Source organism: Mauremys mutica, chromosome 19 (genome assembly GCF_020497125.1).
Source record: "Mauremys mutica isolate MM-2020 ecotype Southern chromosome 19, ASM2049712v1, whole genome shotgun sequence".
Lineage (NCBI taxonomy): Eukaryota > Metazoa > Chordata > Testudines > Geoemydidae > Mauremys > Mauremys mutica.
In genome coordinates this window covers 13726124-13752923 of record NC_059090.1, presented here as the reverse complement: position 1 = coordinate 13752923, position 26800 = coordinate 13726124, and the positions used below count along the sequence as shown (strand labels likewise).

Sequence of the window (26800 nt, the reverse complement as noted above, 5' to 3'; positions counted from 1 at the left end):
GAGGTTGCTTAAGCTCATGAGCCCGGAAGAACTTTTGTATTAAGGTTTGACTAGACCTGGCAATTATCTGAAGCACAAGGGTTCTATGGCACAGTGTACGATAACAGCATTGAGTTGCTCTATGACATTAAGGAGGCGTTCATATGGTTTTAGCTCAGAGGCAGCTGTTTTTGAGAGGGTTTCCCTTATGAGTCAGAAAATAAAAATATCCTAGGATGCCACTGCATCATCCCATTCAGTCAGGTGTGCAAAATGGCATCCTCTGCACACACCATACACGTGAGGTCACGCTGTGCGGAGGATGCCATTTTGTTCATGCATTGAGGGCCCAGACAGAATTGGCCTATGGGCACAGCTGGTCCTGGACCATGTCTTGCCTACACCAACAGCATGCCACTGATGGGATGGCCTAGTGGGGTGGAGAGGGTTGAAAATATGACATGAATACTAGGGGGTGGTTGACACTAACAAATGCCCTCTTCCACCAAAAGAGGGGAGGAATGGTCTTTCCAAGTCCAGTTTAAAGCATATTGAAAGATGACGTGCAGAATCTTGCACTCATGGTCTCTGGATCCTTATAGCCCTAGAGAATGTACTGACAATCCCATTCCCAGGCATCAAATCCAGTGAGCGGGATGGGGGCAGTGACAGAGGGGAAAGACCATCTTTTGACACAAAGGCAATGCCTTGACATGAAGAGGAGTGGGATTAGGCTCCATGAGATTCAGCCCAAGACTGAGCAGATTTAGGCCTTAAGGGGTCTGATCACATGGTATACTTAACCGTTCTTGCCTTTTGAAAATGTAATCTTTCTGCCACCCTCTGTGCTGATGAAAGAAGATTGGCACGGTGTGTGCAAACCTCTTTGCAAAAACATAGTGCTCCATGGATAATTCACTCCACTGTGCCCTCATTTGCTCTCTGCCTATCCCTCTAGCTCAGGGGTTCTCAACCTTGATTGCATGGTGACCCCTTTCTGACAACTAAACTAACTACAAGACCCCAGGAGCAGGGACTGAAGCAATGTAGTGCCCTTTCAGTCCAGGAGCAAACAAAGAAAATATACTTATTGGACCAAACCCAACTAAAACTTTCCTAACTACTAGACTTGCTGAAAACACAACTTGTTACTGATCTATGGTTTGGCTAATCCCCCCCCTCTCCTGGAAAGCACTGTAACTCTTTCACTTGACAACCAATAATGGCGTCTGCATTGAGTGCTGATGGTGACTGCCAACTTTTGCAAATTCTGTTCAAGTTCAGATGAAGAAACTGAACCATTGAACCTGTTGTGGTTTGTGCTTCACTGATGAGCTAAGGAATAATAAAAGGTTTAGGGTAGAGTTTAACTTGATTTCCAGCCCAATTTGTTCTATGGCACAGTTGTGTCAAAAAAAAAATTAGCCACCTTGATCTCCCATATGTAAACAATTGGTCTGTAAACTCCATCTCTCTCTCAAACTTCATCACTTAGTAACTACACGATACCTACATAGAGCAGGGCTGGTCTGGAACAATTCTTATTGATCACATCTGTCCACTACAACCTTTTTCTCAGTTATGTGGCATGATTGCGTGTGCAGTGTTCATTCAGACATGAATGCAGCTGAGTAGCATAGCTCCTTTTAAGCCTGTTTTCATGTCTTCTGTTTGGTCTGCATCCTTGTGTTTTATCGGGTTAGCGGCCCTTTTGCTCCAGAACTATGTTCGTCTTAATTTCAAGAGATTAAACTTTAGTTCTGCCCCCGTCTCCAAACTTTCCCTCTTGTACTATGTCTCAGGCTTGCATTTAGTGTTAGTGCTTGTTTCTATAAAATTCAGCACCTCATTTTTTCCGTGCGGCCACAGTTCATTGTAAAAATTTCAGAAATGGCTCTTATCAGGCATGCAGGTTTACAAAGATGTTATAACCACCACTACCTCCTGATGGCTGTTGTCTACCTCCTACTTAAGAAATGTGGAGTTGCTTGAAGATGACTAGAACACATTTCTAAACCTGGGGGCTACCCTTGAGCCCACTGTCTTCCTTCATTTGCTCCCTTACAATTTTTTGTTTTTCCCTTTAGTGACTGATCTATAGTTCTGGGGCAAGTCACCGCGTCCTCTCTTTGATAGCAGTGCTAGGTGGGCTAATGCCCAGACATGGGTGAGCTGATCATAGATGGAACTTTGAATTATAAAACTGGGTATTATTCTCCTTAGCATCCTGAAATGTATAACAGATATTCTCAGCTTTCTTTTACTTTCACAGAGCCATCACGGCTGTAATTCTGACATTTACAAAACAGTGGGAGGACATTTTACATGAATCATAAATTGGCTCCACTGTATTAGAAATTAGGAAAAGACAAGATGACATTAAAAGAAAGTAACGGAAATAATAATTGTGTATGTGACACAGAGAAATCTACCCATGTAAATGATTGCATAAGAAAAGTGGAACAGTTGAGAGAAGATACCATATAGGGCAGAGAACCACATACTAACGGTACTGATAACCACAACAATCATCTGCAGTGGTAGCGGGCGTTGGCAGCTAGGGAGGGGGAATATTTACTAAGAGCTGGGTAGTATCTGGGGGACCTCTGGAAGGCCATTTCTTCACACCCAGCAAGGAACTTATGAAGAAAGACCAGTCATCTGGACTTCATTCCTCATTGAGTTGTCACCCCCAGAGTTTCCTTTCCATAGCTGACCAGAGGAGGAGACAGCATCCTTGAAACACACCACTTAGATGACCTCCCAGATTACTACATTAGTGCAGTCCTGCAGGGATTGTACAATGGAACAGTTGCGGTGGAATGAAAGTTCATGCTAAACAGGATTAAGCTTTCAGGGAAAGAAGAAAGTTCCCCGAAGTAGTTTTACTCCACTGTAGTACAAGTAGAAATTCAGTGGAAGCAATGTGGCCTAGAGGAAGGAGCACTGGACTGGGAGTCAGGAGCCCTGATGTCTATTCCTGGCCCACTGGAGTGACCTTGGGCAACTCACGTCATCTCTGTTTTGTAAATGGGGCTAATGATACTCACCTCGCTTTGTAACATGCTTTACTGGGAAAAATACTATATCAAAGCTTGATTTTAATGCTTTAATTCTGGGCACTGAACTCTAAGCAAGTCACAGTTTGATTGTGTAATATTTGAATTTCTGATTGGTGTGTAATTCAGCATAATTAATTTCTGCAGATTTGTTTTTAAAATTGTAGATGGTTTTCATACATACACCAGTGCAAATGAGAAGGGAGAGACTCAGTGGCTTCAGTAAAGCCTGTTTCACTTAAACAGGCTCTCTGAATGACTTGGAATCAAATAATTTTCCTATCATCCCAGTGGCCAAGAATGAGACCCTATACCTGCTGCAGATTGAAGTACCTCAATACAGTTAATAAGTAAATACTGAATGTTTTCTAACTGGGCATCCTTATGCTTCTGGATCTCTGGACTTCCCAGTTCACTGTACCCTTTAAACCAGTGGTTCTTAACCTTTGCTGCAGCCTGCACCCCTTTGGTTCTCAAACTGTGTTCTCGCACCCCTCATAAAAAATCGTTGCAGTAGGTCAGTTCTTTAAACCGAGATTTTTTTTGTTTGTAAATTACAGTAATAGTTAAAAAATGCATGTTAATAAATACATAAGTTTGATGAAACAAAGTAGTTGTACTTATGTGCCTGCGCTTAATTTGTGTTTTCGATGATTTACCTTCTAAAAAAATCTGGCATGTCTCACCCCTCCCCCCAGAAAGGGTATCGTGCACCCCAGGTTAAGAACCACTGCTTTAAACTAACCCAACGTTTTCAAGCCTTAGTACATGCTGGGAGCAATGATAGAAATCTGCTTGCCCATGCCTAGTGTGAGCTGTGGTTAACAAGCAGTGAGGTGTCTGAACACAGGTGCTGCCAAAGATGCTCCCTCACATTCTAAGCGCAAAAAGCAAAAGAGAAACTGAGCTGAACAAGAGAGACACAAACAACACCTTCCATAGACTGAGTCAATTTCTCTTCCTAAATATGCAATTGCTCACACTAATCTTCCACTACAGTTCTTAAGTAATTACCCATTATGGGAACTCACAAGTGAAAAAAATAATGAGAAAACAGTTACCCATATGACAGTAGTTAAACAGCCTGGAAGATACTTTGTTTCAAGCTGCTCTGATTGCATACACAGTCATGGCCATGCTTTGACCTCTTCGCTAACTGCGTATGCTAGAGGAGATGCAGGTGCAGAGAGACCTCTGCTGCCTCCAGCACACCCACAGAGGAGGAGGCTATAATTCTGGCTCAAAGCGTGATTAGCACTGCTGCTTTCACTCGGCACACCCCAGAGGGGGCGTTCCAGTGTTGGCACGAATGCCTCCATAGCAAGCTGCAGGGGTGCTTTGGGACAGATCCCCATTTACTGTGCATCACAGGCATAACGTCCCCTCACCCAACACACTTGGATGCTAACCCCATGCTTCGCTGGCTCATGGGGCCGTAATTTATCCCCATGTGTTCAGTGAACTTAGAACTACCAAATAAGTTGACATCTGAATGGAAAGGAGCGTGCAGGCAGATGTCACTAATCCACATGCTTCTGCCTTGTCTCTTACATACAATACTTATGTGTAGAGTCCTGCCTAAGAGCGCCCTGCCATTTCATTTGACAAGCCTAAAGAGAGAGGGATAGAAGATTGTCTAGAAGGTAGTTACTGATCATGTTTATGGGGGCGGGGAGAGAATCTATGAAAAATGGCATTTTAGATTTTATAAAGAGCATAAAACAATCACCCACAAACAAATTGTTTTTTTAAGATCCAAGGGAGGTTCATAATGATCAAAGTTTGCTATAATTTGGCACTGCTTTATGGGCAGAATCATTTCTCAGCTTGGCCAAGAGCCCAGGTATTTTTATTAACATTGCAACCAAAGGTTGGTTATTACTTTGTCCTTCATTCTCTCTCTCCCCCCACATACCCATTGTGCTGGTGATAGATTGGCAGTTCAGCTGATATCTCTCTCTGCCGCACTCAGACAGATTATCATCATTTGCGTGATTCATTGTATCCGTTTAGATTACCATTTATCCAGCACTGTACAGTTCTGGGCTTTTTGCTGAGCTATAATTTTAGCCCAAAAGGAACTAACTGTCCTGAGCTTAATTTTGGGCCAAAGTACGACTAGTGGTCAAGGGCCCTACTCAGGATATTTTTTTCAGAGATCTTTGACAACGGGTGCACTGATTTTTTTTTAATCAGAGTTTAGATGTGAAAGCAGATACAAGGCACAATGAGTGTTCCTGATGCAAAAGCCGTTCACTGCTTAAAAGACAAGTCAAAGTCTAAACGCTTCATAACAAAGCCTGAGATCTACTTAGGTCAGGATTTTTTCCCCTGCACATTTTCACACTGGTTTGTTAAGACAATATGAAGTGTTCAATCACTTCTGGAGTGAAGAAAAAATGCTCTGAATTCAGGCACCCTGCTTGCAAGCCTCTGAACATTTACCATTATGTTTGTAGTTTTGAGAGAGCTGTTCAAAGCATTGGCGCCAAGCATTTGCCAAATGAGGAGAAAACCACCTTTCTATGTTGTGAGGTGATCTAAGCTTCGGTCTTTAGGGAATAACAAAATAGTTACACTTGTGGGGATTGTGAATGAAATAGATTTCTGTTGCTACAGGCAAAGATGAATTAGCGAGGTACCGTAAGTATTAATGTAGGTGAGAAGGCGGACAATCAAATTATAGCAAGGAGGACATTTCCCTTGTATTTGTACTGAAATTAAAATTACTGACTTAATGTGGTCACCGAAAGACCAAGCCTGCAATGTACTGAGTGCCTCCTCAAAGATGTTGAGCAAGTTTACTTCTCATTGGCGTAAGGAGAAATTGAAGGGACTTAGCCATCTTGCAAAATCAAGCCCTCAGTCAATATATGCTTTTATGGAGGAGCACACGATTTTCCTCCAGAACTGAAGAATTATGGTGGCGCATGCAGGCTTCTGCAGGCGTAGTTACAAGCAAGCATAGATGTGTCTGTGGAAGTTATTTATGTGATACACTCACATCTAATTGGATCAGTGCATCAACCACAGCGGGGATATGCGCTTTTATTAAATAAGGACCCATAAAACGGGAGCAACCACGTTTTGTCTCCTTTCTACGAAAGCATTGTAAAATGGCCATTCTGTGCCTTTGAGTGCTGTTTTAAGAAACATGAGCTGATCAGGGAAATGAAACTGATATACTGCAGTCAGTAGCCAAATAGAATGCATTGTCAGATGCAAAGTATAAAAATTTGAGAGCAGTTTATGGAGTAAATCATTGAAATGAGTTTTCAACTCTATGCTGCACATAGCTCTTTCCATACATATTTGGGTCCCATTTTTACCCAACACTTTGTAATCAGAGTTCGTTATCTGGGAGACTCGGGAGTCTAATTTACCCATCTATGGAGTTACACACCAAGGATCATCTTGGTCTCTGTTCAAAGCATGCCTTGCCTAAAGGTGGAAATTTACCAGTTATACAGAATGGTTTCTAAGGTGATCGCATGACTGATTCCAGCACTTCCCGGAACTCCATACTGCTGTTGACAAGCTTTTAACGTTGCTCTTATTGCTAAGACACAGGAAGCTCACTCATCTACTGAAGGTTTTTTTTCCCATAGCTCATGCAAGTTGGTGGCTACAGTTCAGTTATAAAAACTTTAAAAGTCTACTTTTAAGTTCGCTCCCCCCAAAACTGAGCCTACATGCTATATAGCAGATGCAATCATGCCCTTCTTTTACAAGCTATGATGATTTTATATCTGGGTTGGACACATTATCAGAAATGCTGGAAGATTTTCACCTACCACAAGAGTTGCTTCAGCATAGGAATGTACTAAGTCTAGTAGAAAGCTATGTGTAAAATCCCCAAGGCCAAATAGTCATCTCTATTTCTAGTGGTGGTGCTCTCTGCTTTTCATATAAAAAGGAGAATCAGCATGGACCTGGTCCTAGATGCAGCTCCATGCAGCCAGAACCTTGAGCCCACGCACAGACCAGTGTAGTCTAGTTAAGCAGAACCTCTCAACTGCTCCATTTTGGTACTGTCAAGGTGCTGCTTGTGCAGCATTTAGCACAACTCTCCCTGCAGTTTCCGGTTGGGCGTTACATCACAAACCCTTAGGTTCCCAACTCCCCTTATCGCTAGGAAATCTGAATCTAGCTCCACCCTCCATAACAAGCCAACCCTGGCGCTGAACACCCATAAGTTTGGGGCAAGTTCAAATATTCACTTCATGGCTGAGAGTAACATTTCTTTTTTTAATCTACAGGGGGAATAGAGAAGATGATCTACTGGTCTCTTAGAGCCTTAAAACTCTTCCCCCTGGTCTGACCTCCTGTATATACAGGCCCTTAAATTTCAGTTCAGGGGTAACTGGGTGGTCGAATAACATGTTCTGCATTTAGTTAATGGCAAGATTTTCATATACCGTAGATCATGGCTAAGTGACTTAAAGTACGGACTTAGCCAGCTCACCGTTCTCTAAGAAAGAGTTCTAACTAGTTCTGGCTTTCAGCACCCAGATGTGAGTTTCTTTAACCAACAGTTCTCTACCTGCTATCAGGACTAAAATCCTGGAAAAAAGGGTAACACTGAGGCCTGCTACAGGGAGAAGGTGAGGGAAGTGCTGTCCCTGGAGATTATCTACACCGAAGCTGAGCTTATTGAAGTACCACCCTGCCTTGGAATCATAATAATCTCTTTCATACACCCCCCCAAGAGGCAGTCGGCAGAGTTCTGCTTATAAAGTTCTGTACATTCATTTGTGATGAAAATGGAGAGATATGAACAGACAGTTCATCAAGCTGACTCGCTTGTCTTCTACAGCATAATACTGAGAGGAAATCCATAAAATAATCTCCCTTGATAGCACTGTTCCCTGTCTATAAATGCGCTTCCACCTTGTTCTTTAGCCAGAGCCAGGGTTTATAGCTTGACTGCTTTGGGATTCACTGAGAGAGAACTCCTGGAGAAATTTTTTATGCTTATTTTCAGAAAGTTACCATCGCTGTTATGAACCCGTAATTTACAGCCTAAGCATGAAAAATAGACTCATAAAATCAGTTTCCACCAATGCGCTTTTCACCAAAACTAATGATTGTGTTATGAACACACATTAATGGCAAAAGGACATTTCTGACTAAGCAGTGGGTATTCACCCACGAAAGCTCATGCTGCAAAACTTCTGTTAGTCTATAAGGTGCCACAGGATTCTTTGCTGCTTCTACAGAACCAGACTAACACGGCTACCCCTCTGATTTCTGACTAAGACTCTGATTGAGCCCACACCTTCTGGCCCAAACTGGAAAATATTTCAGGCTGCTGAGTTTCTAGATGCTGTTCATAGCTCCAGCAGTTTTCATCCCCAAAGATGACAAAACACTTTACAAACCGCAGGCCTGATCCCGCAAACGCTTCATTACTAAGCACCGTGCTTATTGCAGCTGGAGGATCGCTTAAGGCGGGACTGAGTCAGGGATTGGAGCTGAGCCCTTTCTTGTTTATCCTCTGCCTCTTCCCAGGAAGAGTAAGGCCTGTGCAGAAGAACTCTGCGCACAGGCTCACGGATGGAGTGAGCAAGTGCTGCAGAGGTGGGTTTCCTGCCTCTCCCCCACCCCCCAACCTGAAGAGCAATTTAGGTAAGGTGCATGACACAAGACAGGATATAGCTGCATCCAATTATAACCCCCCTCTTCTACTGTTCAACACAGTCAGTGGCTCCATGTCTTCGTGAAAATAAGTCTGGATGTGCCCAATTGGCTGCTGGCTCAACCTCCGGGAACAAAATGGGTAAGTGGTGCTGCTCAGTGCAGGGGGGCTCACAGGAGAGAGTGTGCCCAAGCCAGATGATCGTAAGGCAGCAGTTCTGCTGCTGAGGAATACTTTGGTATTTTGTCACCAAAAGAGCCATGGCAGAATCTTTCCACCAAGGATTTCTTCCAGAGAACCTCAAGAGAGAGTCCTTCACCAGTTGCCCATTGACATGGGATACAACCACACTGTAGTTGAAGCGCGCTGCTAATCTGCCTGCTGGGTGGTTTCTTGCACCTTCCTCCGAAGCAGCTGATGCTGACCACTGTCTGGGATGGGATACTGGGCTAGATGGACCACAGGTCAGATCCACTGGGGCTACGCCTGTGTTTCAGTATTTCTGTGATGGAGTGAGGGGAGTCCCATTACTATTTTTGATAGCCGCTGCCCGTGAAGTTGACACGCAGTCTCCCTGAAACGAGCCCATCCAGGGCCCCTCTCCCTAGAATGTCCCAAGAGGCAGATGGCCAACGCACTCCTTCTACAAGACCACACGGGCAAAGGGTGGACTAGCAAAAGCACAATCCGCTAGTAGTTACAGGAGTGCCTGGGGAGTCAGAACCCCAGTGATTGGTGGACGCCCGAGAAGATGGGGAACTTTCAAATGTATGATGTGAGTTAGCTTACAGAGCACAGTAACCATGATCTGTGCTTATTAATACATCTCCCATGAAGTCACAGGCTGTGCTTTCTAGAGTTTGCAGCCACCCCTGATTAAAGCTAGCTATGGGGCAGATGGAAAAAAAAGCTCTCTGGAGGGGGGAGCTATGAACTCCTGTGCAAAAGCTCACACGCTGGCTTCAGAGATCTCCCTGTGAGGGGAAAAAAGCACTATTATAGCATCAACTACCACCCACCACCCCTCCTTTGACCAATAAGGCCATGGCTTCACTGCAGAGTTACCTCAAGCGTAACCCCTAACGTGAGTCCTGTCCACACCAAAAGAGAGGAAAGCGGAACTACAGGGCAGGTGAGAAACACTATTGGGCTCTGGGTGTTTCACAGCCCCACGGTAAACCCCTGCGCTTTAACAAAGCTCAGTTTGGCCCATATTTTGCAGCAGAGATACTATAGAGGTAAATCTGGTGTAAATCCAGAGCAACCCCATTCACCTCAGCACGGTGCCAGCCTGAAAACAATGCCTCAAAAGGGGGTAAAAATGATCAAATGGCACTTGGCTCTGTAGAGTGCTTTGAAAATGCAAAGCGTCGTCTAAAACATCAAGTAATTAATGCTTCCGACACCCCTGTGAGGTAGCCAAGTGTTTGTTAGCCTCTGTTTACAGAGCTCTAGTTGCCAGGAGAAACATTTTTCCTATTCATACCAGTTCTGAATAGAAATCAGAAGAGGCGTATACAGATTGCCGTGCTTACAACCCAGTGAGTGGGGAATTTGTCACTATACCCCAACGTGTGTGTGCGTCTTTCTTCTAGCGCAAGGAAAGGCTATAGATTGCTGGTGGTGACTGTGCTTTTGGTGATATTTTTAGTAGGTCAGCGGTGTCCCAAATCCAGCAAAAAAAGCAACCAACCCCAGTAGCCGGGGGTCTGTTGGGAGCTACATGAGGAGCTTGCAATGTTCACCATTGCCCACGCTGTCTCCTGCTCGCTGCGTGATAACATTGTTGGCATCAGATTTTACAGGTCACATGAAAAAGAAATAAATTCTAATTAGAATTTTACAGATCAATGAGTCCATATTTATTTATATGCAAAAATATTTTTAAAAGGTATCAAGAACAGCTTCTGAAAGCTTATTTTCTCACATAGGCAAACGGTTTTTCATCAGTGAAGGACAAGGTGGTCAGGGAACGGGGCCTTAGCTGTTTTCCATGCTAAACTTCTCTTTGTTTTCCTGTTAACTAAGAATAGATAAGCTTATCTAATTGCTTGTGGGGGGGGTTCTCTTTTGCTCCTATGGTTTATGAAATTGTTGGATAAGAAATCTAATTACTTGCTGTCAGTGTGTGTTTAATGGAAGAAGCAGACACAAGTGGTAATTTATTTTTCTCACTCACCGCATTAGGCCAGAGGTGTAGTTTGGATTCCTTTTTCATTGCAGGATGTGGATATTTCTTTTGAAGGGTTGAGAAGGATACAGAGGTTGCATGTAAACGTCTAGTGTTTTTGTTAAATCAAGCAATAAGGTCTCTAAAATAAATATTCTCTCTCTATATATAAATATTTATATATGATATAAAAAAAATGAACAAAAATAGTGTCTGTTTACTTGTACATTAAATTCCCAGCCAGTTACCCAACAGCAAAGATGTGCCCTCTGGAGAAAGGCAGAGGACTGTGTTCCAAGGAGAACCATAGGTTTCAGCATATTTTTGCAGCAGACAGACAGTTTCAGGATGGGCACTGACATGGTGCGGGAGCAGCACCTACCTGCCATATGCTCATGAATACCTGAAGATGAACATGCCAGCTCCCTGTATTGTGTGTTCCGGAAAGAGACGTCAGAACAAATAAGAGGGAGGGGTTAGGGAAAGATGATGCTGCACTGCAAAAAAGCTGCTAGGCAGCCCAATGTATAGAGATCCTACCAAAAACAAGCTTTGCTGGGTTCTGGCCTGGGTATGGCCATTTTCTCATAGAACCCATCCTGGGTTTGGCTTCTTGGGCGCATGCAGGCCTGTAAGCAGTACAGACATAAGAGGGGAAGTGATGGATAGTCGTCATTTCTAGTGGGTCTTTAGAAGTATGGAAAGGAATTTGCAAAATAACTTCTGGGGCCTTTTCCTTCACCCTGAGAGAACGAGCATGCAGCAAATTGAGATGTGCTCGGATGTGGAGAGAGGGTCCCGAAAGCATTTATGGTTTGTTACCAGTTACGCAAACTAACTGAAATGATTTCTCCTTTTCCCACAGTTTGACATGCAAAGGATAACGCTGGAAGAGCTCAAACATATTCTGTATCATGCATTCCAGGACCATTTAACAATGAAGGACATTGAAAACATCATCATCAACGAGGAGGAGAGTTTAAATGAAAACTCTGGCAACTGCCAACCAGAGTTTGAAGGTGGTGAAAAGTTACTATGCCTTCTCTCGCTAAGCTTTTGTTATGAAACTCTAGCTGAACCCTGAGGTCCTTTCCTAAGGTTTTAATGGGAACTGACCTGACTATTATCAATGAGCACTGGTCTGCTTAAAAGCCCAGTGAAAACTGAGTATGGATCTCAGAATTTGAGCCTTAATCTTCTTTACTCTATAGCCATTAAAATTGGGGGACAGGAAGGGGGGGCTGAAGTGTTTTAAGAATCAAACTGATACCTTATATGGTTTCCAGTACATAGAGTTTATGACTACTTCATAGGGTCACTTAAAGGGAATATCAAATGTCTAGGGATCCTATCAGTGGTTCTCAAACTTTTGTACCGGTGGCCGCTTTCACAAAGAGGCTTGCTGCATGTGACACCCCCCCCCTTATAATTTTTTTTTCATATTTGAAGTGTTTAATAATAGTGTAAAATGTAGGAGGCGAAGCAGGGTTTGGGATGGAGGCTGACAGCTTGCAATCTCCCACCCCCCCATGTAATAATCTCGCAAGCCTTGAGGGGCCAAGACCCCCCGTTTGAGAACCTGTGCTCTGTATGACTAACCCCCATCTTCATACAAGATAGATCTTGTGACACGTTTGTCAGGCTCAGTACCCGAACCATTTTGAGGTCAATTTCTTGGTATCCTTCCACAAGCAAGGTAAGTCTTCCCCACCAGTTTCCCCTACACTCTCTTTCCTTTTCACCAGTTATAACCCAGTAGCAAACTTAGCCTGGAGTTGAAGTCAACAAATTGCTTAAGGGGAGGACAAATCGCTGCATACTTGAGTGTGCTTTAAACAACCAGCCACCACCACGCCCTCCCCAAATAGCCTTCCTTTACTTGAGCTGTGGAACAAAACCATTTTCTTATATTATTGAGGGGCTAATGAGTGGCCAGCATTAATTAAGGGGCAGAAGTAGGAATCGAATTGAGAACCTCTTCCCTTCCCTGCTGCCCCATCTGGCTTTGGGAGCACCACCCCAACCGGCCCTTCATGCTGACCCCAGCTTTTTCAACATCCCTGAGTGTGAGTGAACTGATATGAGAGTTTTCATGCTCCATGGGGGAACAGTTTCAGTCCCTGGAAATGGCATGAAACCAAGAAGAATCAGGTGGTGCAACCCCCCCCCCCAAAAAAAAAAAAACCACACACACATCAGTGAAAGATGTCAAGGAATTGAAAAGATGTTCACCAAATTGAGCCACCTAAAAAAAAAATTGTTAGAAGGTTATTGCAAGGGTTTTCTGCTTGTAAAGTGCTTTGAGAGTCTCAGACGAAAGGCTCTTTGGAACAGGAAAGTTGATGTAAATTAATAATAAAGAAAAATAGGATCACTCATTTTAGGCTCAGTGGGAGGTCAATGAAGGAGGAAATGGCGATTCTCTCAAGAATAGCTACTTCTCGCTGATGTTATTTCTGGGAACCTCACAATGGTTAGTATAAAAATGATGATACAAATGCCAGAAAGCTTCTCAGGGAGACAGGAATCTCTTTAGCTGGCTCAGATCCTTGTGAGAGGCAAGTTTTAATCCTTGTAATGGAATTAGCACAATGAATTACAACTGAGCTCTGGAGTCATCTCTCTGACACTCGTTAATTACTGTTGATCGTCCTGAAATCACCTAGCAGTCGAAACCTGGCATGGGTCTCTCTTCTCTGAAAAAGAGAATGTTACCTACGTAAGCCAACCCATTAACACAAAAGCCAGCGAGTCAAGTTCTGCTCTCAGTTACACTGGGCTAAATTCTGCTCTGTGATACTAATCTACTAAAAGTTTGGCCCCTTAAGATCCCGAGCCTGCAAAGATTGACACATGCACTTACACATCGGCTTAACCTAGCATTCTGGAACTAATCACAGTAAGGCTTTGGAGAATTTGAAAGAGACAAGGTGGGTGAGGGGGATCTCTTTTATTGGACCACACTGAGAAGGACTAGCTTTGTATTAGCAAAATTGGGTTAAAAAAGTTAGTTCAGGGATTCCACACGGAACATTTACTGGAGTGCTTGACAGATGGGGCCGCATGCAATTTTGGCTTTAATAATTGTAGCCGCTTTTATACTTTACCCAATGTAAGATGCCAATGGGAAAAATGATCCAAAGTTTAAAAAAAATCCCATCTAATCTTTCATTTCAAGTTTAAGAATGCTTCATTGCGTGTGGGTAGGTTCCCACAATAAGTTCAGAGTGAGAGAAAATGCAGGATACTAGAGCAGAAATGTTTAGATATAGACTAGGCCTCAGATATAGCTCAAGGTTTAGTTAGTTTATATCACTCGGGGCTTGGAGAAATTTCCTGCCCTGTGCAACACAATTAGGTTGACTTACTTAACCATTACTGTAGACACAACTAGATCGGGGTAGGCAACCTATGGCACGTGTGCCGAAGGCGGCACGCGAACTGATTTTCAATGGGACTCACACTGCCTGGGTCCTGGCAGCTCCGCATTTTAATTTAATTTTAAATTAAGCTTCGTAAACATTTAAAAAACATATTTACTTTACATACAACTGTAGTTTAGTTATATATTATAGACTTATAGAAAGAGACCTTCTAAAAACGTTAAAATGTATGACTGGCACGCAACACCTTAACATTAGAGTGAATAAATGAAGACTCAGCTCACCACTTCTGAAAAGGTTGCCGACCCCTGAACTAGATCAACAAAGAATTCTTCTGTCGACGTAACTATAGCCTCTCAGAGAGGTGGATTCAGGCCGCACCACCGCATTTATGGGCTACTCTAGCAGCCACATACTCTGATTTAGATGTCACCATGTCCCTCAAGATTGGAACCAATTTCAATGCAGAATGAGTTTGATTGTGAAGGGCACTAGTTTTACAATCACACTGATTTGATAAAGGAAGTATTGCCTGCAGTTTAAAACACTTCTTCCGCGCCCAGCATACTTAAGGTAGTTTCATTTACTAAATAACAATGCAGTTTTTGTGCATTTTGAATTGATTTCCAATTTCTAGCCAAATGGAGCCTGACATTTTTTTACTTGCAGTTATTCCTCTATTAAATGAGATTCACCATTTTCTAATATAAAAAAAGCAAAAGTTCAATAAATGCATAACATTAAGAAATTACATAGCAATTGGAAGAAATGCATATAGAGCTAGTGCATCCTCCTGGTTAGCAAAAAGTACCACAAAATTACACCAACCAATGACAATCAACCATTTTTAGGAACAATAAAAAGTGCAAATGCAAAATAAGATTAACATCGATTACTTAAAATCAAGGTTTCCTGCTTGCTGATTTAAATCTCGATTAAAAATGGAAAATTGATGTTGCAAAGCAAAGCTCTTAAAATTGCCATTACTTTCCGATAAGCCACTAATTTGAGTTCAGCACTCAACTGGGCCTGATACTTAGGTGAACTATCCACAGCCTGGGTCTGCTAAAATTGGACTGGACGTGTCATCTGTTCAGTCTGTCAGCACGTTGGTACTTCCTGCTTCTGAAAGTACAGGGGGAACAGCTTTTTCTCATGGGATGTTGGCGCTGCTGGTGCCAGACAGAACCCAGAAGCATATGGACCCATTAAAAAAAATCAGGAGGAAAAAATGTTAGCTTTTAATCCAGTTTTTTGGTTAAAAAATAACAGAATATTTCAAAAAGTTTCGCTGTGACACTGGCACTTTTCAAAGTAATTTCAGGCCCAAAGACAATGTGCATCTTTCTCTCCTGCATGGCTGTTCACTTAAGCATATACTCTGCTGCCCTAACTATACCCATTACACAGGTGCCAAACTCTAGGGCATGGCTCCAAAGCAAGAACGCAGGACTTCACGGGGTCGACATGCCTTAATTAAGCAGTAAGTTAGCAGGTAAGGCAAGTGGAGTGCCTCACTGGATTTTAGTAAGACTTGGCGAGGTGTGGGGTTCCCCCACCAACTAGTTTAACCCTTCTTCAAAATCAGCACCTTACTAGCACTGTTGAAACATTCTTCCCAACAGAAGGACACTGTGTGCTCTTTCCACCTACACAGAGGCTCAGTGCGGGTAACAGAGACTCTCAGGGCTAGTCTACATGCAAAGTTGTGCCACCCACTGGTACGACCCCCTGGCGCGGATGCACTTACATGACTAGAGAAGGTGCTTGTTCCACCACTGCACTTTCTTTAAAAGAATACGCTATAAACTACACTGGTATAAGGCACCTTTTATATTGGTGTAACTGCATCCTGACAAGGGGTTATACCAGCATAACTACATCTGTTAAAAAAATTCACTCCTCTAAACCAAATATAACTATTGCTTCAGAAACTCTGTCTAGGCCAGGCCTTAGCTAACCATTTTCTCTGTTTTGAGATTCCATTGTCTGTGCACAGACATTCAGGATTACACTTTAAATTGTGTGTGTCAGTCCCTGTCTAGTGAAAATTATAAATGCATATCCAGAGGTCCAGCTCTGCACACCTGGAGAGTTTGGCGGCTATATTTAGAGTGCGCTGAATGACACTTTGACCCCAAATCTGCAGCTGAGTCCAAAATTGCCACCTATCCAATGACAAAGTGTCTGCTCTGGTAAAGAATCAACCCCGCAAATTGAAACATACATTTCCCCCCCTATTTCAGTCAGATTTTCAACCCTGATAACAAGGGACCACAAAAGAGACTAAGTATGGAGATCGCCATAGAAATACCTAACAGACAGAAGGATATGCACTGTACTAAAAGAACAGTGGCAACGGGCAGAAGAAATTAATGAGCAGGCCAGGGGAACGGAGGCGAGAACCAGGAAGAATCATATATAATTTATGGCAAAAAGGAGAGCAGTGCGCAATTACACTACAGTCTCTTGCCCAGCAGTGCCTTAAATCAAACTGCTCGAGATAGTCTGTTAAACATATCACGGGGAACAAACTAGAATGTCTATATGCTGATGGCTGCGCACACAAATATTTCATCCTCAAATGTGACATTGAAATTAAGACACAATTGAGCAGCTGCACCCAAAAGCTAGGAGTCTCGGCTCCTTGCTCCCAGGAGGAAGTCAGCTCCTCATTTTCATACCTATTTCCAGACAAAGGGAAAGAAACCTGGGACTTGTCTGTACCAACTGGGGTGTACACTTACAGCGCACGAGCTTGCTGCACACTAAGTGTCCACATGGACAGTAACAGCTCCCTATGGCACTGTTAGGACGGGACTACACCTGGGGGCAGGCAAACTTTTTGGCCTGAGGGCCGCATCGGGTTTCCTAAATTGTATGGAGGGCCAGTTAGGGGAAGGGGTCGTGACCTGCCCCCCCGGACCCCTGCCCATCCACACTCACCCCACTCCCTGTCGCCTGTGCCCCCAGACCTCCCACCGCCTCATCCAACCCCTCCACTCATTCCTGACAGCGCCCCCCCATTCCCTCCCTGACCCCATCCACTCCCCCCACCCCCTGACCACCACCCCGAACTCCCCTGCCCTCTATCCACCCCTCCCTGCCCCCTTACTGCCCTGCCTGGAGTGCTGGCGGCACTACAGCCACGCCACCTGGCTGGAGCTGGGCCATGCCACCGCGCAGCACAGCGACCGGGTTAGGCTGGGCGCTGCCCCAGGAGCTCACAGTCCTGCCACCCAGAGCGAGCTGAGGCTGCGGGGCAGGGAGGACAGCAGAGGAGGGGCTAGCCTCCTGGGCCAGGAGCTCGGGCAGGATGGTCCCGCAGACCGGATGTGGCCCACGGGCTGTAGTGTGCCCACCTCTGATCTACCCTCACAGCAGCATAGAGAGTACATGCGCTGTACGGCCCACTAGCACAGGTATAAAGAGCAGCATCGAGGGTGAAGCCAGGGCCAGCTCCAGACCCCAGCGCGCCAAGCGGGAGGGCGGCAGGCGGCTCCAGTGGACCTCACGCAGGCGTGCCTGTGGAAGGTCCGCTGGTCCCGTGGCTCCGGTGGAGCATCTGCAGGCGTGCCTGCGGGAGGTCCACCGGAGCCACGGGACCAGCGGACTCTCTGCAGGCACATCTGCAGAAGGTCCCCCGGAGCCGCGGGATCGGCGACCGCCAGAGCGTCCCCCCGCGGGGTCCCGCCCTGCTTGGGGCAGCGGAAATCCTAGAGCCGGCCCTGGGTGAAGCACTGCTTAGTAGAGTAACACCACACCAGACCCTTAGGGTGTGCTCAGCTACACGCCTGAGCGGCGCCTCCCCCACCTCACAGCTGGTTTTAGTGGTGTAGCATCCTGCAGCTTCTCCCTGCTGGAGCCTTTCACCGCCAGGTACAGCGCCACGTGGCATTGTGGATGCAGCCTGTTTTTTACCATGGCATGTAGCCACACACGTTGCTCTCGCTCTAGGCAAGGCCTGAATGGAGGGCAGCAGGGTCAACATGCACAGTGAGCGTGAAGCAAGTTAGCATGCTACAGCTTTACACCGGGACTTGCTGCAAACTGAGTGTTCGTAGAGCCAAGCTCCTAGTGTCGCTCGCTGCACGCAGGAGTTATGACCGTGGTCGCTGTACATATTTTGTAGCACTTACTTTGAATTTGCTACTCCTGCATTGGAAGTTGGCTCAGCCTTTTCTTCTAGCCATAGATTACCCATGAGAACACTGGCCAGATCGGACATGGTCGTTTTATTGTAGAGGCTGCTGACTCCGGGCATCCCTCAGACACTCTGCCTCTAGTTTGGTCAATGTTAGCCCTTTGTGGCCTCTTCCCCAACAGAAGAGAAACTGCGGTCCCTCTCCGCCCCTGCAGCCTCTTGCAACAGCTCTTCCTCCATAGAGGTCCATCATAGACCCCGGGCCATACGCTGCCTGGCCCATGTTATAGATGCACGCATCTTCGGTAGCAGTCAGCCTATATTCAGATGTTCATATATGGCTGCTGCTCCTGCATAGCTCATTACCTTTGCTGTGCTCCCTCTCTGCTGAGCCCTGCCCCTTTGTCTCGTTATCATACATGAACAAGTTACACACGCATTGAACTACACCAGGGCCTAGGCACACTTGGCGACCCCACCCCCACCCCACTCCCTCTGCTTTAAGAAGATTCTACTGCTTTGATGTGACAATCTTCTTACGGATAAAGGAATTCCCAGGAAGCAAGGTTATGTAGCTCAATCTCAAATTGCCTTCTTCTAGTAAGCCTGGTTCTCATCACTCAGCCTCTCCTAGAGGGAGTCTTGACCCTGACCGGTTTCACAAGAAAGCTCACATCTGACTGCTGTGCTTCTTGCAAGAGCACCCAGCCACTGCTGCGATTGTGGTGTTCTCTGGAACACCATGCTCATCTACTCTGTTTTGAGGAGAAATGTGGTTAGCGTCTGGGAGAACTCCAGTCAAACAAACTTAGAGGAAGACCTAAAATGTTCTGCTTAAAGGATTTCATTGCTCTCAGTCCTTCCAAATAGGAAAACACAATCCACAGCCATGATGGTACAGAGCCTAGACACCACTACGGACGGGTCTCTGCTGTAAAATGCACACTTTCCTCATTCTAAAGCCCCCAACCTTCTCTTACCAGGGAGCGCCATGGAAGGCTGGCAGTAGAGCTTGACTAGCTCTGACCCCTATTAGCTGAATCTATCCTGGCTCTACCTAGCATCCTGTGCAGTGCACCTAGATGTTCATGGTAGCTGTCTTCTCTCTGACTTTTCCCACTGGAATAAAGGCAGGACAAAGCCCATGAGGTGGTCTTTCAAATATCAAGCTCTAGGACCAAGCCATCTGTCTAGTTTGCTCAAGACCACTTGACTTTTTTGGAAAGGGGTGAACCTCTATACACACAAATCGTCTTCCTAGAGAATGGCATTGGCCAGCTCGGTGGCTGCCACAGCTGCATTCAAAACCCTTGCTTTGCATCACAGCTGTAGGCAATGTAGCTCAGTGGGGGTTATGTTGCATTACACAACTCTTGCGAGTAGACAGATCAGAGCTACAGAAAGATTATATGATAATGGGTTGTCTCAGAGCAGTTTTGCACAAGGTGGCAGCTTTCCCTTTGGCAGGCAGGGCAGGAATTCACACCATTTGCACAGAGGAGCCTGCCATAAGGAAAACTGGGGCCCTGGGTTCCTCCTCCCAGCTGAATTCAGGATCTGGCCCTGACCAGATGAAAAGTTTGAGCGCACACAACTCCATTAGACTCAGCACCTCTCAGGATCAGCTACCTTGTGATTAGTGAAGGGACTCTTATGCATGATTCATAAAACTGTTTTTCTTCCTCTCCTCCCCCATCAACACAGTGTACAGTATGCAGTGCAGGAATAATTTAGGCCCACAGTGAATCACCAATGATTTATTCTTTGGAGATGGAAATGGAAGATTTTGTTTGTGCCCCAATAAGTTCAAAATCCAACAAACTAAGTTCCTGCTACTCGTATATCAAATAAAACGTTCCACAGATTTTAAGCATGTTGCAAACTTATTGATGAACCAATTTTTTTCATTTGCCAGTGTTCTAGATAACACACAGTCCTGTTGATTGTCTCCCTTTCTAAAGAGAAATGCAGCTAGGCAAGCATAGAGTGTGCTAGGGTGCATAGGATTTCTTATTTGTGACCACCCAAATACTGTCTCATCACATCAGTGAGAAGCATGAAATAATCTTGTTCATTTGTATAATATACATTCAGTATGTCAATCTTCTATTAAAATGAATAGAAGGGGCTGAAATACAGTGATGCACAATATAAGAACCAAGACAAGAGAAGTAGGCAGACAGGAAAAATATCAGCGAATACTCGCTATCCTAGGCCTGCTTCTGATCTTAGTTATTTCCACGCAACTTCTATGGGATTGCTCCTGAGCTTTACTGCGGTATGCAAGATCAGACTCACATACCACACTTTGCAACTACACTCAGGGTATAATAGATGTCGATTAGTAAGTATAGCATTTGCAAGGCCATTATCACTAGCGGCACAGCTACATCACCAGATTACTTGAAACATTTCCTTCAGCCTGATTCTGCAGCCATTCCTCAAACAGAACTCCCACGGACTTCACAAAAAGTTTCACATGCAGGATACAATGTTGCTAGAGAGTGTAAGAATTTTGCAGTATGCATTCATCAAAATGCCAGAGGGATTGTGTGGTTTATCAATCACTCACACTTTTTCATAAAGACTTTGGTTTAAAAACTCATTTCTCTCTCATCTGTTCAAATTAAAAAACACAAAAAAATTGCATGTACATTTCCTCCGATACTTTTTGTGGCACATTGCTGAGTACTTCACCAAAGCAGCGCAGTTAATGCGATTGGATGTTTAATCTAAACAATACTGAACCAAGTATATAGATTGAATGGGAGTTCCTTTTGTGCCATTTGAATCTCTCCTCCATCATCAGCAGCATCGTCAGCAGGAACTAGACACCTAGCTGCTGTGTGTGTCCTGGGACCAAGTATCCAACTTCATAAAAGGGACGGATGGACAGACAGATGGATGCATGCACAGAAAAAAGTTGAGATCCAAACATCCCCATAGGTGAAGAGAAATCAGGTCCATCTCTAAAACCAAATACACATAGGGCATTGTTGCTGTGTAGACAGATATCTGCAACTGGCCTGTGCCAACTGACTCAGGCTGCAGGGCTGTTTCATTGCTGTGTAGACTTCTGGACTTGGAAACCGCCCTGCCACCCAAGCCCAGAGTCAGCTGGCATGGGCCAGCCGCAGGTTTTTCTTTGCTGCGTAGACATACCCATAATTTGCACTAGCTCACTTTTTCTTTCAGCCATGTGAAAACCAAAGCGCATTCTTAAGTGTAGAAATGCTACTAAATAAAGTCTTTAACCCCTACAGCCCCTCGTTAGGCAAATTATCTCCCTTTTATAGATGAAGAAGCCGAGCCTGAGAAGCTAATGCCCACATTTAAAAAAAAAAATGCCCCGAACCTTGGGACGCCATGAATATCAGCTGCTTATTTTCCACTTACTGATGAGCACCTCCTGCTCCAACTGAAATCAGCAGACGCTGCAACTGCTCTGCTTCAACACCTCAGAAAAGAGAACCTATGGGCCTGAAAACTAGAGGCCACTTTTGAAAAACATCTCCCCAGTGCCCAAGGCCTCCTAGTGAGTCAGTGTTAGCGTAGAGAGTGAAACACCGGTCTCCTGCCTCCCAGTCCTCTGCTTTAAGTAATGAAATCTTTCCAGTGCCATAAACATTCATTGTGTGCACTGTTCTCTGATAAAATATACAGCATGTGGATCATGGTCTTATATTGACTCCAGACAGACAATCAAAAGGGGCTGTAAAGTGAAATTATTCAGCAGTTCTGGTTTCATTTAGACACTGGGCCATATGCTCTTCTCAACTGAAGTACTGAAGAGCCTTCTTAAAGTACAGTCTCTGGTATTCCAACAGAGCGTGAACTGTAATTTATTATATGTTAACCTTGCATACAAGTTCTACCAATTATAATGTCTCACTAAACCATTATCATTAAAGATGAATTTCACTGCAGCCCTCTCCCGATGGAAATTATAGGAATATTTGCTACCTAGAAGCACAACTTCTGAAGACTGGTGCATCAGAAGAGTAAAAACTAGAGAGACTTGCATAGACTGACTGTCACAATCGAACAACAAAAGCTCACTCTGATTTCTCACTTCCTTGTAGCCTTTGCACATGAGAAAGCAGCATTATCACAAAAGTATAATGCTAGCCATAGGGACCAGTCTTCCAGTATTCAGGCACCCTAAACTCAGATTGCTGTCACTGGCAAGAGCGTACGATCCTATTCTGCAGGAACAGTGTTAGGCCACTACGGTTGACAATGAATTTTTGCATTTTGTCCTTTCGTTGGAGGAAGCTTTCAGAAGCGGGGGGAGAACCCACAAACTTAGGCCCTGTATCTTAAGTAGATTTTGGAAATGTCAGTATTTCAGACATAAAATCATGAATCAGTATTAGATGTAAAAAAAATTTTTAAAAAAACCCACCACCCAGGGAAGAAAGCAACAGTGGGAGGATAGAATAGGAAAGGTACAGGCTAGAAGTCAGGATTTATTTACTTTTTATTTTTTTTATGCACCAAAACAGTATACAACTGCCACAATGGGGATTTTTACACTTTCTCTGCATGGAACTTACTTGACTCCCCTATTGGTTTCTCTGACCTAGGGAAAAAAGGATGCTAAAGAAACAGCCATTTCAATCAAAATACCACATTTTGAGAAGGAGTAAGGCCATACTGAAGTGTCATTGATATGGAAGCGGGTGTTATAAATCAAACGTCCTTACCCCCTTACAAAAGTGAGGCAGAAACGCTAACACTCAGAATTTAATCTCTGGCGCTCCCTGACAGTTCTGAACAGCTTTCCCCACCCTGCTTTCTGCATGCCTTTGGATAGTCAGTTTCCAGCTGGCATCAGAACCAGAAGGGCAGGGTATTGTGAAAGAAAACCCATTCTCATGAAACCACCAGCTCAAGCTTTCCAGACTTGAGATGTTCAGAGACTCTTCTGCTCCTCAGATGTTTGTCAACACTGGAACAGTATCTCAGTCATTTGAGGCTCTCTCATTACCAGTCTGACTGCCCATGGAGGCAGCAACTTCATGTCCATGGTATAACTAGGGGATGGGGGAGCAGCGGAGGGGGAGCCATATCAAAATTTAGTGATTATAAACCTTCTCCATAACAACCATGGTAATCACTAGCAGTAAGTGAGTGCTTTCCATAATCAATCAGCTATGCCCTCTCCCTCTCCCCTCCACACACCAAAATAAGAGAACTACTGGCTGCCTAGCACATACAGATAAGACAGAGTTCATACTTCCTGCAACAATGGACTTAAAGATACGCCGAGTTGCTATAGCCCTTTAGTACTGTAGCAGAGGCTCCCTAAGCACTTGCCAAATATGAATCGTTACAATAACCCTGCAAGATGGGGAGACGGAGGCCTGGAGGGGAACACTGGCTTGTGCAAGGTCACAGTGCGAGCCAGTGGTAGAGATTAAAAAACAAAACCACAGCTCCTGACTTTGAATATTGTATTTTGACTAGTAGCCGATACTCCCGCTTTTCTACAGGATATTTAGAGAAGTTTTCCGTCTGTTCTGTAAGGCTTCCTTTTCAATAGGTCTACTTTTGCCTGTCCACTGAAAACGTTAAATGCGCTTCCTGGAAGTGATTACACCATATTTAACCATGGCCACTGGGCACAGTATTTGGAGTGTCTTATGAGACCGCATCTGGAATACTCTGCTCAGTTCCAAGCACCTCATTTCTGAATCCCTTCCAATTTGGCTACATCTTTCCAGTCAAAACCAACAAGTGATTTATAAGGAAAGATTAATGGAGCTATATCTAAAGGACTAAAGAGATGGTCAGTTCTTTGGTTAAACAGCAGTAAATTTAAACCCTTCTAATATTTGTAAACAGTGTTTCAATGCCAAGAGGAGACAGCAGTGGGTTAGGATGATACAAAGGCATTTTAACTAGGAGCAACAGGTGAAGTCAGTGAACATTCAGGGTGAATACAATGAGAATGGATCACTTGATTGTTTTACAAGCCATTTCAGACAAAGCACTAGAAAATACACTGCGAGCACGCAAATCCTGCACTGGCAGAAAGGTGTCCTAGATGGCCATAATATTGAATCCAAGCGAAGGTTCCAGTGTTTCTCTAGGGACTATAAAAGAAATAAATAAACTGGGACGGTGCTAGGATACCTGGTGACCAGTCTGTATTGAGAATAAGAGGGCTTGAATTTACCCTTTGAATTTAGTATGTGCCAGAATCAGGCAACAATTGGTTCAGTCTCCCTTTGAAGTGCACAGTGGAGAATTTAAATGACTGGTATGGAAATCCGGGGGTGGAAATCTTTATGGAAATGCAACTTTTTCTTAATCAGAAATCAAACAACTGGGGCTGTCTGGAGTCTGGGGGTAATCTCAAAGGAATGGGCTAGAGGTTTAACCATTCAAAGTCAGACCAGTGAAAAGGGTGACATTACTGGGGTAAAATTCAATTGATATGGTTTTTTTGCAGAGGGGTTACAGATGCAAGAGATGTTAAGTGCTTATTACAATGCAAAGACTAACTGGTGAAAGACTAAATACTTACAGTTGTAAGAGTGTCTCATCTTTACCTTCTCTATTTTTTCCCTCCCACTTTAGTTCACTCCCAGAAACAGAACAGACAGACCTGTGTACGGAAGAGCCTTATATGTGCATTTGCCATGGCCTTTATTATAAGCGTCATGTTGATTGCAGCCAACCAGATCCTCCGGAGCGGCATGGAATAGCCTTTCACCATAACACTGTGAACCAAACTAACCATGCATGCGCATGCCAACGGGTGAACTTTTTCCTCAATCAACTTTGAAAAGGGGAAATAAAAGGCGGGCAGATAAAGAACCAGTCGACAAGGAACCCGAGGCCAGCAGTGTAATATGGCTTGTGAATCAACTACATCCTCTTGGCAGGGACATAAAAGGGCTGTCTTAATGCTTTAATGGTTTCGTTTCCTAATGCAATAAACATACAGGAGTCCTGAATTATTGCTTCAAAACAGCGGTGGTAACTTGGAGGACTCACTTTCATCCAGAGTTATATTTTGTGATTCTGAAGAAGCGCAGCCTCACGAGCTATTTTTGTGGGCTGTCTTTTAACCTAGGGGCCAACAGACTATTTCGAACAGCTTTCCAGGAGTTCTACATTCCTAGGAAGTCGATCATAGTGTAGCCACAAGCAAATACAGTTTTACTTCACATACTTTGCTACATTTTCCCTTACGACTGTGCCCTCAAGTCTACGGCAGTGGAGGGGAGCTAGAAAGTCCTTGTATAGTATTTTCAAATGTTAAAAAAGGAAAATTTGCTAGTATTGTGCAATTTCTATTTTTTTGTTTTTAAACCCACCTTTGACACAAGATGGGGGGGGAAGCACTTTGTGCAATTTTTTCTGTTTCAATCAGGGCTTTTTTAAAAAAAAAAAGCTTGCTTTAGCACATGGGCATTTTAAAAATCTGTGCACAGTCTTCCTACTGAGTCTGCAACCAGCGCTATCAATTAAAGATCATCATATTTGGTTCCATCTGTGCATCAAATGTCACTTGTTTTCCATCAAACTCGCTTTTGCCCTTGCTCTAAATTTGTCTTGCACAAGCTTCTCAGACACCAAAATCATAGAAGAACTCTTCCGATAAAACAATATTTGTTGAGTCCTGGCTCCAATCACATGCCTTGTTACGGAAATGAGGTATCAGAAGTCTCTATGCTAGGCACCTCCTGTAAAAAAAAAATTATATATAGTCGCTCGCACCTTTGACTTTTTGGTGTTGTTCGTTTTTGATCATTCGACTGTTCTGTCTCTTATCAGGGGCAGTTTTCGCCCTCGTGTGTAGGCTCATGGGAGAGAAAACTGAAAAGCAGAAAGCAACAAGCAGTGGAAGAGCTCAGACTAGAAAATACTGCCATATGGTACATAGCATGTCAGCCGTTCAGATCCTGAGAGTTACTCATTTTTCCTGGAAGAGATTTTTCACGAGCGGCATAAACAAGATCAGGGAGTTATGTAGTCAAAAAGGTACAACACGTACTGGGAAGAGCGCAAGGACCACGCACGCTTGATGCCAGGATCAAGTATGGAATTTTTATTTTTTTTTAAACGAGGCATGATCCTGCATTTAGCTTTGAACGATCCTTGCGTCATCTGGGTATGAGGTATGGGGGAAAGTCACCTGCTATTGTCAAATGGACAGTGTGTGTCTGGGGAGGAGAGAAGGCATAGGGTGTATTTCTTTAGATACCTGAGTGTAGGGACAGAGCCATAAGAGTGCTGCCGTCTAGTGCTGCCAGCTACATTAGATGCCCCCAAGGGGGTGGAAAGTGTCACTGTGAAAGTGGGGCCAAGGAGCATATGCTTCACCTTTTCAAAGGGAGGCGGAGCTTCATCTCCAACACACACTTCCCCTGGACTCTCCGTGGAACTTTGGGTGTGCCAGCCAGAATCACTGCA

The 26800-nt window shown here is 44.2% G+C and overlaps 1 protein-coding gene across 1 annotated transcript in view; it reads left to right on the top strand.

Moving 5' to 3' along the window:
• The window catches only part of CALN1 (calneuron 1), a 163823-nt gene extending 138721 nt beyond the window's left edge, over positions 1-25102 (top strand). Inside the window, exons 5-6 of the mRNA XM_044994122.1 lie at positions 11712-11865; positions 24959-25102. Coding sequence (XP_044850057.1) covers positions 11712-11865; positions 24959-25086 — 282 coding nt within the window. The 3' untranslated portion in view covers positions 25087-25102. The remainder of the gene's footprint in view (positions 1-11711; positions 11866-24958) is intronic.
• The last annotated feature ends 1698 nt before the right edge of the window (positions 25103-26800 follow it).